Source organism: Chiloscyllium plagiosum, chromosome 41 (genome assembly GCF_004010195.1).
Source record: "Chiloscyllium plagiosum isolate BGI_BamShark_2017 chromosome 41, ASM401019v2, whole genome shotgun sequence".
Taxonomy (NCBI): Eukaryota; Metazoa; Chordata; class Chondrichthyes; order Orectolobiformes; family Hemiscylliidae; genus Chiloscyllium; species Chiloscyllium plagiosum.
In genome coordinates this window covers 4,971,503-4,989,067 of record NC_057750.1, presented here as the reverse complement: position 1 = coordinate 4,989,067, position 17,565 = coordinate 4,971,503, and the positions used below count along the sequence as shown (strand labels likewise).

General features: G+C 46.9%; 1 protein-coding gene across 1 annotated transcript in view; it reads left to right on the top strand.

Annotated features, from left to right (window-relative positions):
• Positions 1-17,565, top strand: part of LOC122542686 (ras and Rab interactor 3-like) — a 44,094-nt gene that overhangs the window by 6,104 nt on the left and 20,425 nt on the right. Inside the window, exons 3-4 of the mRNA XM_043680664.1 lie at positions 14,524-14,596; positions 17,194-17,285. Coding sequence (XP_043536599.1) covers positions 14,524-14,596; positions 17,194-17,285 — 165 coding nt within the window. The remainder of the gene's footprint in view (positions 1-14,523; positions 14,597-17,193; positions 17,286-17,565) is intronic.

Sequence of the window (17,565 nt, the reverse complement as noted above, 5' to 3'; positions counted from 1 at the left end):
GATCTCAAGCTCCAGGGAACAAAGCACAAACATTCAATCACCAACAAACAAATGTGCATTCAACCCGACTCTCAAAAGGGTTAAACTTTCTACTGGCTGCACAGCTCTTTTCTCTCTCATACACATACACACACACACACACATAGACACCACCCCTGCTTTAATTGAATACCTAGAATCCCTACAGCATGGAAACAAGCCATTTAGCTCACAGGTTGACACAGACCCTCCAAAGGATAGCCCTCCCAGATACATTCCCCTACCCTACTACTTGACATTTACCCCAACCTACACATCCCTGAACACTATGGGGCAATTTCCCACGGCCAATCCACCGTAACCTGCACATTTTTGGACACTGGGAGGAAACTGGAGCACTCGGAGGAAATTGTCCCATAGTGTTCAAGGATGTGTAGGTTAGGGTAGGTTAGTCAGGGGAAATATAGAGTAATAAGTCTGTAGAGTAATAATGGATATGGCTGGGATACGTTTCAGAGGGTTTGTGTGGAATTGTTGGCCAAATGGCTTGTTTCCGCACTTAAGGATTCTAATTCTAATTGATTCTGGGTTTGTGGGCCTGACCACCATCCCTGTTGCCCGTTGAACTGCCTTACACTTCACTGTCCCCCCATTCTCTGTCTCTCTCCCTCCCTCCCTTGCACTTCCTCTCCCTCCCTGTCTCTCCATTCCCAGTTGCTCTCTGCCTCTATTTCCCTGCCCCCTCATCCCTATTTTATATTTTATTTTATTAAACAAATTACAAAAACAGTTTACAACAAACAGTTACATTTACAGCTGCATACAAGAGACAGCAATTTTACAAGGGAGAGGAGCAGCAGAGCCAGGCCCCAAACCCTACCGTTCAAACAGTTTACAGGGACATGAGGACAAACCTCAAATCCCAGTTTCACATAAAGATATAAAGAGACAACAGCAATGACAGTTGTACATTACACAGTACTGTTACATACAAAAGTGCAGACAATACAGACTCTGCAAGCCCCCGCCCCTCCCACCTTCCGACCACGAAGGAAGCCTGCATCCCTATTTTATACCACGACTCTCCCCAATCTCCCGATTAACCAGAGGCAGTGAGTTCAATTGCAACCCTGGTCAGTGAGGACTCGCAAACCTGGGGTTCCCTGTCATGGGTGGTGGGGGTCGGGGGCGTGATGTATGTGCGTGTGTGGTGGGGGTACAGTTGGGAGGGGGCGGGGTGTTTAATCCCTGATTCGCGGTGCCCCAAAACCTCAGCCCCGGCCCTCCCTGACACTTGCCCCATCGCTCAGAGATTGGAATAATATCGTGTCATTCCGAGTATGACAAAAAAAAACGCAAATAAAAAAGGAAGACAAATAGGAAAAAGATGAACAACAAAAATTACACGCAATGGCATTATCTGTATAAGACTCATAGTTTAAACCGAACGAGCAAACTTTGTGGGTGCAGAAGGACAAAAAGACGATGAGTTCAAAGACACGAGAGGAAGTTGATGAGCATAACAATGGAAAGATCAACTTGATTCTGACTGAATTGTGTAATCTAAGAAATAACAAGCCTTGTTAAAAACATGTTGTGTTACCATCGCTTCCAAACCAACTCTGCGCCCCACTTTCTAAACCCCTGGCACGTGTGGTCAGAAAGAAAATTCTGAATCCACACCCCAACCTGTCTTGGACGCTTAGCCCCGACTGGGGAACAGTTCGGGAGCCTCCCTCGCCTCAGCACCTACTTCCCCTCCGAACACAACAATCAGCTTGGGTTTCCAACATGGGCTGAATGGGCCGAACAGCCTCCGCTCGATGCTGTAAAAGTCCTCTCCTGGCTGTAATCCAGTTGGGAAAGAAATGAGCTAAACCCTGCCAGTGGTTGTTTGGTGGTACCGAATTTGCATATTGCTGAGAGAAATATCATCTTATTGACTAGATTCTCTACAGTGTGGAAACAAGTCCACACAGCGCCTCCGAAGAGTAACTCACCCAAGCCTATTCCCCTACCCTATATTTGCCCCTGACTAACATACCTAACACTGTGGGCAATTTAGCATGGGAGGCGGGAATCAAACCCAGGACCCTGGTGCTGTGAGGCAGCAGTGCTAACCACTGAGCCACCGAGTCATACAGCATAGAGACAGACCCTTCAGTCCAACCTGTCCATGCTAGCTATAATCCCAAACTAGACTAGTCCCACCTGCCTGCTCCTGGCCCATGTCCCTCCAAACCTTTCCTATTCATGTACCTATCTAAATGTCTTTTAAATGCTGTAACTGTGCACACTCCCACCACTTCCTCTGGAGGCTCATTCTACACACGGACAATGCTCTGTGTAAGAGAAATTGTCTTTTTAAAATCTTTCCCCTCTCACCTTAAAAATGTGCCCCCTAGTCTTGAAATTCCCCACCCTAGGGAAAAGACACCTGCCATTCACCTGACCTCGTTTATAAACCCCTATAAGGTCACCTCTCACCCTCATACGCTCCAGTGAAAAAGTCCCAGCCTATCCAGCCTTTCTTTATAACTCAACCCCTCCATACCCGCCAACATCCTGGTAAATCTCTTCTGAACCGTCTCCAGCTTAATAATATCCTTCCTACAACTGGGAGACCGGAACGGGACACAGTATTCCAGAAGAGGCCTGGTGGGTGGCTCAGTGGTTAGCGCTGCTGCCTCACAGCACCAGGGAACTGGGTTCAATTCCACCCTCGGGTGACTGTCTGTGTGGAGTTTGCACATTCTCCCCGTGTCTGTGGGTTTCCTCCAGGCACTCTGGTTTCCTCCCACAGTCCAAAAGATTTGCTGACCAGGTGAATTGGTCGTGGTGAAATTGCCAATAGTGTTAGGTGCATTAGTCAGGAGTGAATATAGGTTGGGGAATGGGTCTGGGTGGGTTGCTCTTCGGAGGGTCGGTGTGGACTTGTTGGGCCAAATGGCCTGTTTCCTTACTGTTAGGAATCTAATCTAATCACCAACGTCCCGTACAACCTCAACATAATGACTCTGAACCGTCTCCAGCTTAATAATATCCTTCCTACAACTGGGAGACCGGAACGGGACACAGTATTCCAGAAGAGGCCTGGTGGGTGGCTCAGTGGTTAGCGCTGCTGCCTCACAGCACCAGGGAACTGGGTTCAATTCCACCCTCGGGTGACTGTCTGTGTGGAGTTTGCACATTCTCCCTGTGTCTGTGGGTTTCCTCCAGGCACTCTGGTTTCCTCCCACAGTCCAAAAGATTTGCTGACCAGGTGAATTGGTCGTGGTGAAATTGCCCATAGTGTTAGGTGCTTTAGTCAGGAGTAGATTAGATTACATTACAGTGTGGAAACAGGCCCTTTGGCCCAACAAGTCCACACCGACCCGCTGAAGCGCAACCCACCCATACCCCTACATTTACCCCTTACCTAACACTACGGGCAATTTCCCATGGCCAATCCACCCTGACCTGCACATCTTTGGACTGTGGGAGGAAACCGGAGCACCCGGAGGAAACCCACGCAGACACGGGGAGAACATGCAAACTCCACACAGTCAGTCGCCTGAGGCGGGAATTGAACCGGCGCTGTGAGGCAGCAGTGCTAACCACTGTGCCACCGTGCCGCCCACAGAGTAAATATAGGGTAGGGGAATGGGTCTGGGTGGGTTGCTCTTCGGAGGGTCGGTGTGTACTTGTTGGGCCAAATGGCCTGTTTCCTTACTGTTAGGAATCTAATCTAATCACCAACGTCCTGTACAACCTCAACATAATGACCCATCTCCTACACTCAAAGGTCTGAGCAATGAAGGCAGGCGTGCTAAATACCTTCTTACCCACCCTGTCTACATTAGGTGCAAATTTCAAAGAATTATGAACCTAAAAGTTGAAGATTTTCATCTGTTGTCAAGACAATTCACAAGAGCAGTGTTTTGTACTGTAGGGTGCATCGCTAAAATGGGTAGCAGAGAAATATTTGAAGGGATATGGAGCAGACAGGTGGAATGAGTTTAGTTGGGATTATGGTCGGCATGGACTGGTTGGGCCGAAGGGTCTGTCTCCGTGCTCTATGACTCTCTGACTTTGTAAAAATGATATTTTTTCTCAGTAATACTTAATAGCTCCCTTCCTGAGGGAGATGGCGAGGAATTCCTTCTCTCAGGCAAGTGAATCTGTGCAATTCTTTACCACAGAGGGCTGTTGAGGCTGGGGCATTAACTACATTCCAGTCTGAGGCAGAGAGGTTTTTTATCAGGAAGGGAATGGGGGGTTCTGGGGGAAAGGCAGGAAAGTGGAGTTGAGGATTATCAGATCAGCCGTGATCACGTTGAATGGGAGAGCAGAGTTGATGGGCTGAATGGCCTAGTTCTATTCCGTCTTATGGCGTACTTTGCCAATAGTACTTATACCTCGCACATAAGTAACCCGACTCCGCCCCCATGTTGTGCATCGCTTCCTCCCCTCCCCCTCCTTAAAGATAAAAATCACATGACACTCGGTTATAGTCCAACAGGTCTATTTGGCAGTATAAGCATTCAGAGCGCTACCTAGCTACCTGATGAAGGAGCAGCGCTCCGAAAGCTAGTGCTTCCAAATAAACCTGTTGGACTATAACCTGGTGTCGTGTGATGCTTAACTTTGTACACCCCAGTCTAACACCAGCCCCTCCACATCATGGCCTCCTTAAAGACCACTGGGAGAAAGTGCTCCGGGGCTGTGTGTATTGAAAGGTCAGAGCCACAGATCTTTGGTATTGAAGAAACCAAGAATAGGGGATCATGTGGGTGGGTGAGTGAGTTTGAAATCGAAAGAACAGCCATGGTCACGCTGGATTGCCCTCTCACGGGCAATTAGGCATGGGCAATAAATGCAGGCCGAGCCAGTGACACCCACATCCCGTGAACGAATCAGAAAGGAAAGGTATTGTCCCCTCAACGGGGTTTATTGTTGCTCCTGTTTCTTGCCCTCCAAGGCTTTGATCACCTGCTGTGAATCTGCCTATGACTCTCAGGGGGTGTCAGATTTGACCTGATTTACCCTCTTGTAGTGCACTTTGGGGGCATTTTATTAGATTACAATCAGAAGCAGGGACTTCAAACCTGCCCTGACATCTAACAAGATCATGACTGCTCTCCCCCACGGCCTCATCTCCCCTTTTGCCACAGCTCGGCATAGACTCCCCAATATTTCAGAAATCCTTCCACACGATCCAGCCTGACACTCACTAACCCCCGGAAGAAGAAATTCCTTCAGTTTAATCAAGCGTCCCCTTTTGTCTGCAACTCCATCCTCTAGCTTGAGATTTCCTCCGAAATAACACCTCAGATTGGCATCACCAATCCCCCCAAAATAACTCCTCAGATTGGCATCACCAATCTCCCTGAAATGACTCCTCAGATTGGCATCACCAATCCCCCTGAAATAACTTCTCAGATTGGCATTGCCAATCCCCCTGAAATAACTCCTCAGATTGGCATCACCAATTCCCCCGAAATAACTCCTCAGATTGGCATCACCAATCCTCCCAAAATAACTCCTCAGATTGGCATCACCAATCCCCCTGAAATAACTTCTCAGATTGGCATTACCAATTCCCCCGAAATAACTCCTCAGATTGGCATCACCAATCTCCCCGAAATAACTCCTCAGATTGGCATCACCAATCCCCCTGAAATATCTCCTCAGATTGGCATTACCATTCACCCTTTAGTCACAAGTGTTCTTCCAGCCTCCTGCCTGTCTACCTTGGGTTCAAACATTTGCAGTTTTTTTGGTCTCTCACTGAGACAAGTAACTCAATATCTCTGACATTCCTCTCTCAAACCCGGCCAGATCTCCCTCAGTTTGGACGGCCTCCATCAGGGAATCCACGTTCGATGAGACCCAGCCGGCTGACCTTGGTACAGCTCTGCCCACCCCCCAGGAGGGAAAACATCTTCTTAACAACTCCCCTGTTCCCTGCCCCCCCCACTTCAGAATCTGAAAACCAAAACAGATATTGCTGGAGAGATTCAGCAGATCTGGCAGCATTTGTGGAGAGAAAACAGAGCTAACATATGGGTCCAGTCACCCTTCTTCAGAATCTCGTGTGTTTGAATAAGATCACCACTCATTTGTGGAAACTTTAATGAATAAAGAACCTAATCCAGTTCTCAATAGATCAACACGAGGAATCAACGTTTTGAGCTGCCTCCAAAGCCTAAGATATAGGAGCAGAATTAGGCCATTTGGCCCATTCGGGTCTGGCTGATGTGTTTCCCAACACCATTCTCCTGCCTTCTCCCAGTAACTCTTGATCCCCTTATTTCACAGCTCCAGGGACCTGGGTTCAATTCTAGCCTCGGGCGACTCTCTGTGTGGAGTTTGCACATTCTCCCCGTGTCTGCGTGGGGTTTCCTCCGGGTGCTCCGGTTTCCTCCCACGCTCACAAAGATGTGCAGCTTAGAGTGGATGGGCCATGGAAAATTGCCCATAGTGTTCAGAGACATACAGGCTCGGTGGGTTAGTCACAGGAAATGCAGGGTTACAGAGATAGAGTCGCGGGGTGGGTCTGGGTGAGATGCTCTTCAGAAGGTTAGTGTGTACTCGAATGGCCTGTTTCCACAGCTGTAGGGATTCTAGTGTATTCTGCAATCAAGAACCTATCTATCTTTATCTTAAATACACTCAATGACTTGGCCCCTACAGCCCTCAGTGGCAATGGTTTCCACAGATTCACCACCGTCTGGCTGAAGAAATTCCTTCCCATCTCCATTTTAAAGGTACATCAGGCCACTCCATCCGTTTCTTTAAGTGTCAAAATTGTACACAGTTATCGAGTCATTGAGATGTACAGCATGGAAACAGACCCTTCGGTCCGACTCATCAATGCCCACCAGATATCCTAAACTGATCTAGTCCCATTTGGCAGCACTTGGCCCATATCCCTCTGACGTCCAGATCAGAGTGGTGCTGGAAAAGCACAGCAGGTCAGGCAGCATCCGAGGAGCAGGAAAATCGACGTTTCGGGCAAAAGCCCTTAATCAGGAATAGAGTCAGGGTGCCTGCAGAGTGGAGAGCTCTCATGTGGTTCAGAGGTAGTTATCCCTGAAACAAGAGACCCAGATTCAAATCCCATCTACTCCAGAGGTGTGTAGTAATATCTCTGAACAGGTTGATTAGAAAAATAACTTCCTAAGTCTCGGGCAGGAATTTTCTGCCAAAATAGCAGTGTGGTTAATGTCACACTGCACTGGTACCCCAATTTCACAGGAGCAGCGGATGCTTGGTTAAACACGGATCTTGAAAAGCCACTATTTTTCCTGACAAGTGTATTTCACATTGTTCTCTGGTTAATTATGCAAATCAACTCCTCAGCCACTGCTGGGACCATTAGTGGCTTTTGGTGCCATATTTAAAGTCTAGAGAGCTGACACTAAAAAGCTTCTGAGGGAACAGAGGTGATACATCATTGGAAATAGGAGCTTCCATTCATCTATGTGTTGCTAACTCACTCATCGCCTTTCTGATTGACTGTCATTGTAACTGTGGCTGGTAGACTGAAGCTCTATAGGCTACCTGTCCCTAGCGCCACACAATGTTGGAATTCCGTCTAAGTATTACTTTTCCCTGCGCTGAGTATAGCAATGAATTTCATTGTTATTGTTCACTGTTGGAGCATCACTTGTTCGATTGACTTCAAAATTTTGAAAATGTATTGAACAAAAGCAAAAGAAAAAAAGCAATAAAAAAAATAGCATTTGCTTTTGGAAACAAAGATTTCCCTTTTTATCCTGCTCCTCGGATGCTGCCTGACCTGCTGTGCTTTTCCAGCACCACTCTAATCTAGACTCTGGTTTCCAGCATCTGCAGTCCTTGTTTTTACCATATCCCTCTGATCCCTAGTTCTCCACGTATGGCCTCACCAACACCCTGTACAGTAAGAGACGTTTCTATTTTTAAACTCCAATCACTCCAGCCATAAAGACCATGAGGGGCAGGGGAAGTGCTGGCCTAGTGGTATTATCACTGGGTTGTTAATCCAGACACCAAGCTAATGTTCTGGGGAAACTGGGTTCGAATCCCACAACAGCAGAATATAAATTCAATAAAAATCTGGAATTAAGAGTCTAATGATAACCATGGGTGTAGGTTTGCTCGCTGAGTTGGAAGGAAAATGTTGCCTAGTAGGGTGATGAAACGTCTGGAAATGAACCTTCTAATTTATTCTACAATCAACAACCTATCTATCTTTATCTTAAATACACTCAATGACTTGACCTCTACAGCCCTTTGTGGCAATGGGCTCCACAGATTCTCCACCCTCTGGCTGAAGAAATTCCTACCTAGATGGTGACGAAATGTCTGGAAACGAACCTTCCAGCTCAGCGAGCAAACCTACATCGAGAACCTCAACCTGAGCTACAAATCTCAACAATGATGACCATGTATCCATTGTTGGAAAATCCCATCTGGGTCACTAATCTCCTTTAGGGAAGGAAACTGCCATCCTTACCTGGTCTGGGCCTATACGTAACTCCAGACCAACAGCGATGGGGTTGACTCTTAACTGCCCTCTGGGGCAATTAGGGCCTGGGCAATAAATGCTGGCCGAGCCAGAGACATCCGCATTCATTGAATAAACAAAATATGGCATTTTACCGTGCTGCTGTTTCAACGGAATTATGCTGCATCAGAATTTTGACATTTTTCTGTTGCTTTCAGTTTTGTTAATGTCTCGGAAACTGATTGAATTTCATCCCCCGCTGGGAGGGGAAAGATTGCCTCAAATGTCAGCCTGGTGGAAAGATTCTCTCCACTCTTTCCACAAGTGATTCGGTGACTTGTGGATGAAGGGAGGGTGGATATGAGCTCAGTTTTGTTTACTCTGTCAGTGCACCATTTCTGGTCTGTCTTTTCCATTCAGTCATCGCTGACTTTCCTCATCGCTGTTCTCGAATCCTACTGACAAAGGGGAAAAAAATTTACTCATTAAATAAAACTCAAAGGACGGCACTTAGAGTCATAGAGATGTAGAGCACAGAGACAGACCCTTAGGTCCAATTCGTCCATGCTGACCAGACATCACATAGTCATAGAGTTCTACAGCATAGAGACAGGCCCTTTGGCCCTAACCGGTTCACGCTGACCAAAATGTCTGTCCACACTAACCCCATTTCCCTGCACTTGGCCTATATCCCTCTAAACCTTTCCTATCCATGTATTGGTACAAATGCCTTTTAAACATTGTTAATGTACCCACCTCAACCACTTCCACTAGCAGCTTATTATTTGTGGGCGGCACGGTGGCACAGTGGTTAGCACTGCTGCCTCACAGCGCCTGAGACCCGGGTTCAATTCCCGCCTCAGGCGACTGACTGTGTGGAGTTTGCACGTTCTCCCCGTGTCTGCGTGGGTTTCCTCCGGGTGCTCCGGTTTCCTCCCACAGTCCAAAAGATGTGCAGGGTCAGGTGAATTTGCCATGCTAAATTGCCCGTAGTGTTAGGTGAAGGGGTAAATGTAGGGATATGGGTGGGTTTCACTTCGGCGGGTCGGTGTGGACTTGTTGGGCCGAAGGGCCTGTTTCCACACTGTAATGTAATGTAATCTAATCTAATCTTATTCCATATGCGTACTACCCTCTGTGTTAAAAAGTTGCCCCTCAGGATCCCTTTTATTCTTACCCCTCTAACCTTAAACTGATGACCTCTCGTCCTTGCTTCCTCAACCCTGGGAAAAAGACTGAGTGCATTCACCATATTCAAGCCTCTCATGATCTTATACACCTCCTAGGACCCCCCTCAATCTCATACACTCTAAACAAAGAAGTCCTAACTTGTCCAACCTCTCCCTATAACTCAGACCCTTGAATCCAGCAACATCCTTGTAAATTTCTCCTGCTCTCTCTAGTTTAATATCCTCCTCAACTAATCTAGTCCCATTTGCTAGCACTTGGCCCATATCCCTCTAAACCCTTCCTATTCATGTACCCATCCAGATGCCTTTTAAATGCTGTAATTGTACCAGCCTCCACCACTTCCTACCTCTGTTTTATATTTTAAAAATGTAATCAAGAGACAGATCTCAATAAAACATTTAATCCAAAAAGAACCCACTCTACTCACTATCGTAGATAGGTTACACTTAAAAACAAATGAAAGCAGAGATTGCTGGAGAAGCTCAGCAGCTGTGGAGAGAGAAAGCAGAGTTAATGTCTCGGATCGAGTGACCCTGCTTCAGAACGGCTAAGATTCTTAGATTCAAAACTCAGTTCTAAATAAGGGTCACTGGATCAGAATTGGAGAAAGTGGGCTCTGGCCCAAAACATCGATTCTCCTGCTCCTTGGGTGCTGCCTGACCTGCTGAGTCTGTTTCTGTAACAATTTACTCAAACCATGGGTTCGTCTCAATCTCAAACCAGGGCTCAGTGGGTAGTCCCAGAGACTTTGAGTCTGTACTGAGGGGGTGCTGCAGTGTCACAGAAACCGTCTTTCAGACACTGAGACCCCAAGTCACCTTTTAGGCACATACAACTATCCAACAAAAAAATCACAATCAGCCATAATTGAAAGACAACCAGAAAGAGTTCATCCAAGAGCCTAATAATTATCCCCAACTGACATTAGACTGTCTTGTGGGCTGAATAACTGTGGTCAGTGCATTGAGTATAGGGGTTTAGAGGTCATGCTGTGGCTGTACAGGACATTGTACAGGACAAAGATTTGGCCACTGTTTGAATACTGCATTCAATTTTGGTCTCCCTGTTATGGGAAAGATGCTGCTAAACTTGCAAGAATGCAGAAAAGATTTTCAGGACGTTGCTGCGTTAGAGGAAAAGAGCTATAGGGAGAGGCTGAATAGACTGGGGCTATTTTCTCTGGAGTGTCAGAGGCTGAGGGGCAACCTCATGGAGGTTTACAAGATGTGAGGGGCATGGATAGGATGAGTAGCCAAGGTCTTTCTCCCAGAGTTGGGGAATCCAAAACTAGAGGACATAGGTTTAAGGTGAGAGGGGAAAGACATAAAGGGACCTGAGGGGCAACTTTTTCACACAGAGGGTGGTGGGTGTATGGAATGAGCTGCCAGAGGAAGTGGTGGAGGCTGGTACAATTGCAACATTTAAAAGGCACCTGGATGGATTTAAAGGGATATGGGCTAAATGCTGGCAAATGAGACGAGATGAATTTAGAACATCTGGTCAGCATGGATGAGTTGGACGGAAGGGTCTGTTTCCGTGTTGTGTGGCTCTCTGACTAGTTTACGATGCAGTGACACCAACAGCGTGGGTAACAATTCCAGCGTTGACTGAGGTCACCGTGACGGTTACTCTTTCTCAACCTTGCCTGACCTTCAGATTCACCAAAGACCCTCAGACAGCACCTTCCAAACCCACAGTCACTTCCATCTAGAAGGACAAGGGGCAGCAGATACATGGGAACACCACCCCCTGCAAGTTCCCCTCCACTCACCATCCTGACTTGGAAATATATCACCGTTCCTCCAGAAATCTAGAATCTTGGAATTCCCTCCCTAAGGGCATTGTGGGTCCACCCACAGCAGCTGGACTGCAACGGTTCAAGAAGGCAGCTCACCCCCACCTTCTCAAGGGGGCAATTAGGGATGGGCAGTAAAAACTGACCACATCCTACCAGTGAATGAAAAAAGGTTAAACTCACCACTAGCTGTCTCTCTAATACAGCGCATCTCCTTGGTTCTCCAATGATTTTAGCTTCACATTATCAACTGAAGGGAGTTTGCAAATTGTCCTGCTCCTATTATTGAGACCCCCCTTTCTATTTCAGATATATGAACAACTGGATCCAATTTCCAATAGTTAGCATGTTGGGATTTGAACCCCCTGCTCCAGAATTATTACCCCAATGATATTGCCACCTTTGGCCTGGCCAGCCATCTTTCATGAAATGACCTCTGCTCTGGGGTCAGTTGGCTGGACGGCTGGTATGTGGTACCAACAGTAATGGGTTGGATTCCCACACTGTCTGAAGTTACCCTGTGGGTCCCACCTTCCCAATCTTTGCCCTCACCTGGGGCATGGTGACTCCCAGGCTAACCCATCGCCCATCCTCCCTCTCTCTGGAATGAGAGGCGAAAGAGACTTAACTTTTTACCACTTACACTTCATTGGCTGCAAAAGGCTTTGGTGTGTCCTGGGGATGTGGAAGGCGCTACATAAACGCAGGTCTCTGCTCTGGTCACCCAGTTATAGGAAGGATATTATTAAACTGGAGAAGGTTCAGAAGAGATTTACCAGGACGTTGCTGGGTATGGAAGATTTGAGTTATAAAGAAAGGCTGGGAATGTTTTCACTAGATCTTAGGAGGTTGAGAGGTGACCTTATAGAGGTTTATAAAATAATGAGGGGTATCGATAGAGTTGATGGTAGGTATCTTTCCCCTAGTATGGAGGATTTCAGGAGTAGGGGGCACATCTTTAAGGGGAGAGAAGAGAGATTTAAAAATGACATAAAAGGCAAAGGTTCATGTGTGGAATGAACTTCCTGAGGAAGTGGTGGGAGTGGGTACAGTTACAGCGTTTAAAAGATATTTAGATAAGTTCATGTATAGGAAACGTTTGGAGGGATATAGGCCGGGAGCAGGCAGGTGGGACTAGTTGAGTTTGGGATTATGGTCGGCATGGACTGGTTGGGCCGAAGGGTCTGTTTCCGTGCTGTATGACTCTCTGACTCACAAGTTAGCACCTCTGTGTGTGTATTGTGTCTAACACGTAAAGGTGATGATTTCTTGCCCTCTGCTTTCTGACGTACAGTTTGTGTGTAACTCACTCACAAGGAGGGCAGCAGGGGAACTAAGGCAGTTCGCTTGAAGTTTTTAATGTAGCTGCTTCATTACAATCCCATGGATCAGAAACTTTGTGGATGCGGATGGATTGGGGAATTAGGGGCTGTTTTTCTCAGAGAGGGGATTTGATTTGATTTGATTTATTGGTGTCACGTGTGCCGAAATACAGTGAAAAGTGTGTCACACGTGCTTTAACAAGCAGATTGTACCATACAAGTGCAACAAGGTAACAGAACAGAGTGTAGGATACAGTGTTACAGCCACTGAGAACACACATTAACATTTGAGAGATCCATACTAAAGTCTAATAACAGAGAGGAAGAAGCTGTTCTTGAATCTGTTTGTACATGTACTCAAACATTTATATTTTCTGCCCAACAGTGGAAGAGGGTATAACTGGGGTGGGAGTTCTGATCGAGGTGCTCGAAGTCTGGAGAGACCTGGGTGGCTCGGTGGTTAGCACTGCTGCCTCACAGTGCCAGGGACCCGGGTTCGATTCCAACCTCGGGCGACTGTGTGGAGTTTACACATTCTCCCCGTGTCTGCGTGGGTTTCCTCCGGGTGCTCCGGTTTCCTCCCACAGTCCAAAGATGTGCAGGTCAGGGTGGAATGGCCATGGGAATTGCCCCGTAGTGTCCAGGGATGTGCAGGTTAGATGGATTGGCCATGCTAAATTGTCCCATAGTATCCAGGGATGTACAGGCTTGGTGGGTTAGCCATGGGAAATGCGGGGCTACAGGGTAGGGTAGGATGTGGTCTTCGGAGGGCCAGTGCAGACTTGATGGGCCAAATGGCTTCCAGCAGTGCTGCAGGGATTATATGGTTTCTACAATAATAGAGGTGATTCGTTGAGAATAATAGCAAAGTCTTAACAAGCAGGATAGAATTTAATTGAGGTGTTTAGATGGCTCACCTGGACTGAACAGGGTCAACCAGGGCAAACTGATCCCACTGGTGGAAGGATCACTCTAAAGTGTTTGGCAAAGGGAGCAAACACATTAGGAGGAAAAGACGTCCTCAACATGGTCAGGGTCTAGAATATGCTGCTGGAGATTATCACCTTATCGAGGTTTATAAAATCAACAGGGGCATGGATAGGATAAATAGACAAGGTATTTTCCCTGGGGTGGGGGAGTCCAGAACTAGAGGGCATAGGTTTAGGGTGAGAGGGGAAAGATTTGGTGTGTATATGGAATGAGCTGCCAGAGGAAGTGGTGGAGGCTGGTACAATTACAACATTTAAAAGGCATCTGGATGGGTACATGATCAGGAAGAGTTTAGAGGGATATGGGCCAATAGCTGGCAAATGGAACTAGATTAGGTTAGGATATCTGGTTGGCATGGACGAGTTGGACTGAAGAGTCTGTACAAAATTCCATGCTAAATTGTCCACAGTGTTCAGGGATTTGTAGGTTAGATGTATTAGTTAGATAATTGTAGGAGAATGGGTCAGGGTGGATTACTCTTTGGAGAGTCAGTGTGGACTTGTTGGACCGAATGGCCTGTTTCCGCACTGTAGGGAATCTATAGATTCTATGGACTCTATGAAGAAGGCTTTAAAGAGGGAATTGGCTCATTATCTGAAAAGGAGGAACATTTAGGGTTACAGGGAGGGGACGGGGACATGTATTTGGAGAGTTTCCAACCTCTTGTGTTCTTGTGATTTACGGTTGAGTTAGGGGAGATTTGATCTTATCAGAGTAACCATTTGATTTCGGCAACCGAGAATTATATCTTCATTTAATTGTATTTCTTGCAGTTTTATCTCTGGAACACTCCTATCTGGGATTCAGCAGTCTATTTCAAATGATCGCATATTACTGTGTGAGCAGGTAAGAGACCGTTCAAAATGTCCACAGTGGTGTCACTGAAATAATAAGATTTCTCCTTGGAGCAAGGGACGTGGAGAGAAAATTTGACCCAGGTACATAAGCAGGTATGGAGCAGGTAGATGAGGAATGATTGTCCCCGTTCACTGATATTACAAAGACTTGGGGGACACAGAGTTAAACTTTTGGGAGGTACAGGAGGAAGATGAATTGGATGAATCTTGTAAATCATAGTTTTACAGACCTACAGCACAGCACAGAATAAGACCTTTCATCCCATCCCATCTGCATCTATCAAAATGAGGAACACTATTCTTTGCACAGAGAGGGGTCGTGGCCTGGAACTTATTGCTTCTAAAGTTGCTCAAAGCGGAGACAGTGAATGATTTCCAAAGGAAATTGGATGGAACTCAACGTGCATGGGATAGAGGGAGAAAGCAGGGAAACGACTCCAGGCCTCATGCTGCACCTGGCTGTAGGCCTCAGGCTGCTCCTGGCTGTAGGTCTCGGATCCTCAAGCAGCCTGGTTTTCGCCTACATTTGCTGCTGATAGGGTTACCAGTAAGCAGCAGCTCCTTGTAAAATTTTAGACCTGGATTTAAAATTATGCCTCGCAATAAAAACTGTAAAGCAGACGTCCTTCTGGAACATGCCTTTGCAAAGGAAGTTCGCAGAGAGATGTAGTGTCTTTTTTTTTGTTGAGGTCCGTCCTGAGCAGCTCCATAATGCGCGAGTCCGTGCTCTGCAGTCTGCTCCCCAGGATGCACACCGAGACAAACATCGACTGACCCTGGAGGACCATAGGGGTGGAAGTAAGGCCATTTGGCCCATTGAGTGCACTCCGCCGTTCAATCATGGCTGATGGGCATTTCAACGCCCATCAACTCTTTGCTCTGCCAGAAACTTATTGGTCTTCCAGGGCAAGGAGTTGACCGTGACTGAGTGACACAGACTGGAGCATCCCAAGGTCCAGGACTACATGCTGAGGGACGCATAAAGCTGCTGCCAAGGCGCAGTGGGGAATGACCACCATCTAAGATTAGATTAGATTCCCTACAGTGTGGAAACAGGCCCTTCGGCCCAACAAGTCCACACCAACCTGCCAGAGCGCAACCCACCCAGACCCATTCCCCTACACCTAACACTACGGGCAATTTAGCATGGCCAATTCACCCTGACCTGCACATCTTTGTGACTGTGGGAGGAAACCAGAGCAAACCCACACAGACACGGGGAGAATGTGCAAACTCCACACAGTCAGTCGCCTGAGGCGGGAATTGAACCCGGGTCCCCGGCACTGTGAGGCAGTAGTGCTAACCACTGAACCACTGTGCCGCCCAAACTATAATGGGGGCCCATTCAGTTATTGGACCCTCCCGATGCCTCAAATACATGGAAATGGTATCTTACATAAGTAAGAAATGCCTTGGGTTATTGGGGAAAGTCAAACTTCAATGTTTGCTTGTTCTCCATAAACAAAGAGTGTACCGAAGTGATTTTTTATAAATATTTTCAAAATGAAACAAATATACGTGACTCCTGACCCACGGAGCTGTTGACCTTTAAAGGTCCTGAGTAGTTGTCTAGAAAGTCACGTGGCCCCGGCAAACTGCCAAAGCCTGACCATGTCGAAAGGAGCCACTCCCTTCCATAGACCGTAGGGTAGCACAGGAAGAGGCCCTATGGCCCATCATGCTGTGCTGAATATGACGCCAAATTAAACTAATCCCTTCTGTCCATTTCCCTCCATTCCATGCTCATCTAAAACTCCCTTAAACGCCCCTATTGTCTCAGCCTCCACCAGCACCCCCTCACAGCGTGTTCCACACTTCTACCACTCTCTGGGGAAAAACATTAGCTCCTCACATCTCCTTTAACCTTTCCTCCTCTCACCTTCAATGAATGCCCCCTAGTATTAGTCATTTCAACTCTGGGAAAAAAAAGGTTCTGACCATCAACCCTATCTCTGCATCGCATAATTTTATAGACTTCTATCGTGTCTCCCCTCAGCCTCCAGAGAAAACATCCCAGGTTTTTCAAGCCTTTGCTAGTAGCTCATACCCTGTTATTCCAGGCAGCATCCTGCATCCTCTCCAAAGCCTCCGCATCACCTGCTCTTACCCCATAGGACCTCCCCTTTGAATGTTGCAACAAGACTTGGTGTTCCCAATCCTAAAGGCTCACTGCATTTAGACAAAAAATAATTTCATCTCCCTCTCTTTCTCTCTCCTCTACTTCTTACACAATGATCTCAGATACTCTGTTATAAATGCTGCTCAAGCTTAGTTAAAAACAGTCACCTGTCCTCCAGGAAATGACTGTGGCTGATTTTCTCAAAGTGGGTGTCTCGCTCATGCTCCCAACCCCAGCAGAAGGCGTGACATGGAGATGGCAAGGAACCTCAAAATGTGCAATATCGAACCACTTCGATCTCTCTCATGCGAAAGAGGCTTCGGACAATGTGAAAAAGAAACAGGACCCTGTGTTTTACACATTTGTAATTGCAACATGTTAAACAGGAAGGTCAGGGTGAAATAAGGAACTGTGAGAATTGTCACTGCTTAGTGCTGTTCCCATGCTAACACTGTCCCACTCGACAGGGATATCCTGCCTTTTCGGCTCCAACTACCTGCAGCCATCTTACATGCAAACAGCAAGGAGCATCTGGAGCAGATCTCAGCACTGGGCATGAGTGAGTTTCTCTGATGTGACTCCTTTCATCTTCACTCGGTTAATTTCCTTTCATACAAGCTCATTTCCTGCTTTCTGTTTCCACCTCATTACTCTCGCCTCCGCAGTCTCGTTATTGGAAAGAGTTCCACCTCTCTTTCACGTTCCTTCACTCCTCTCTTTTCCCTCCTCTTCAGCCCCGTTCCCTTTATCAGTCTTTTTCCTCGCACCTTCCCTCACCTTTCTCCATCAGCCTCCTTCCTTCCTCCATCTCCCTTTCACTCCTTTCCTACTGTCCCCTC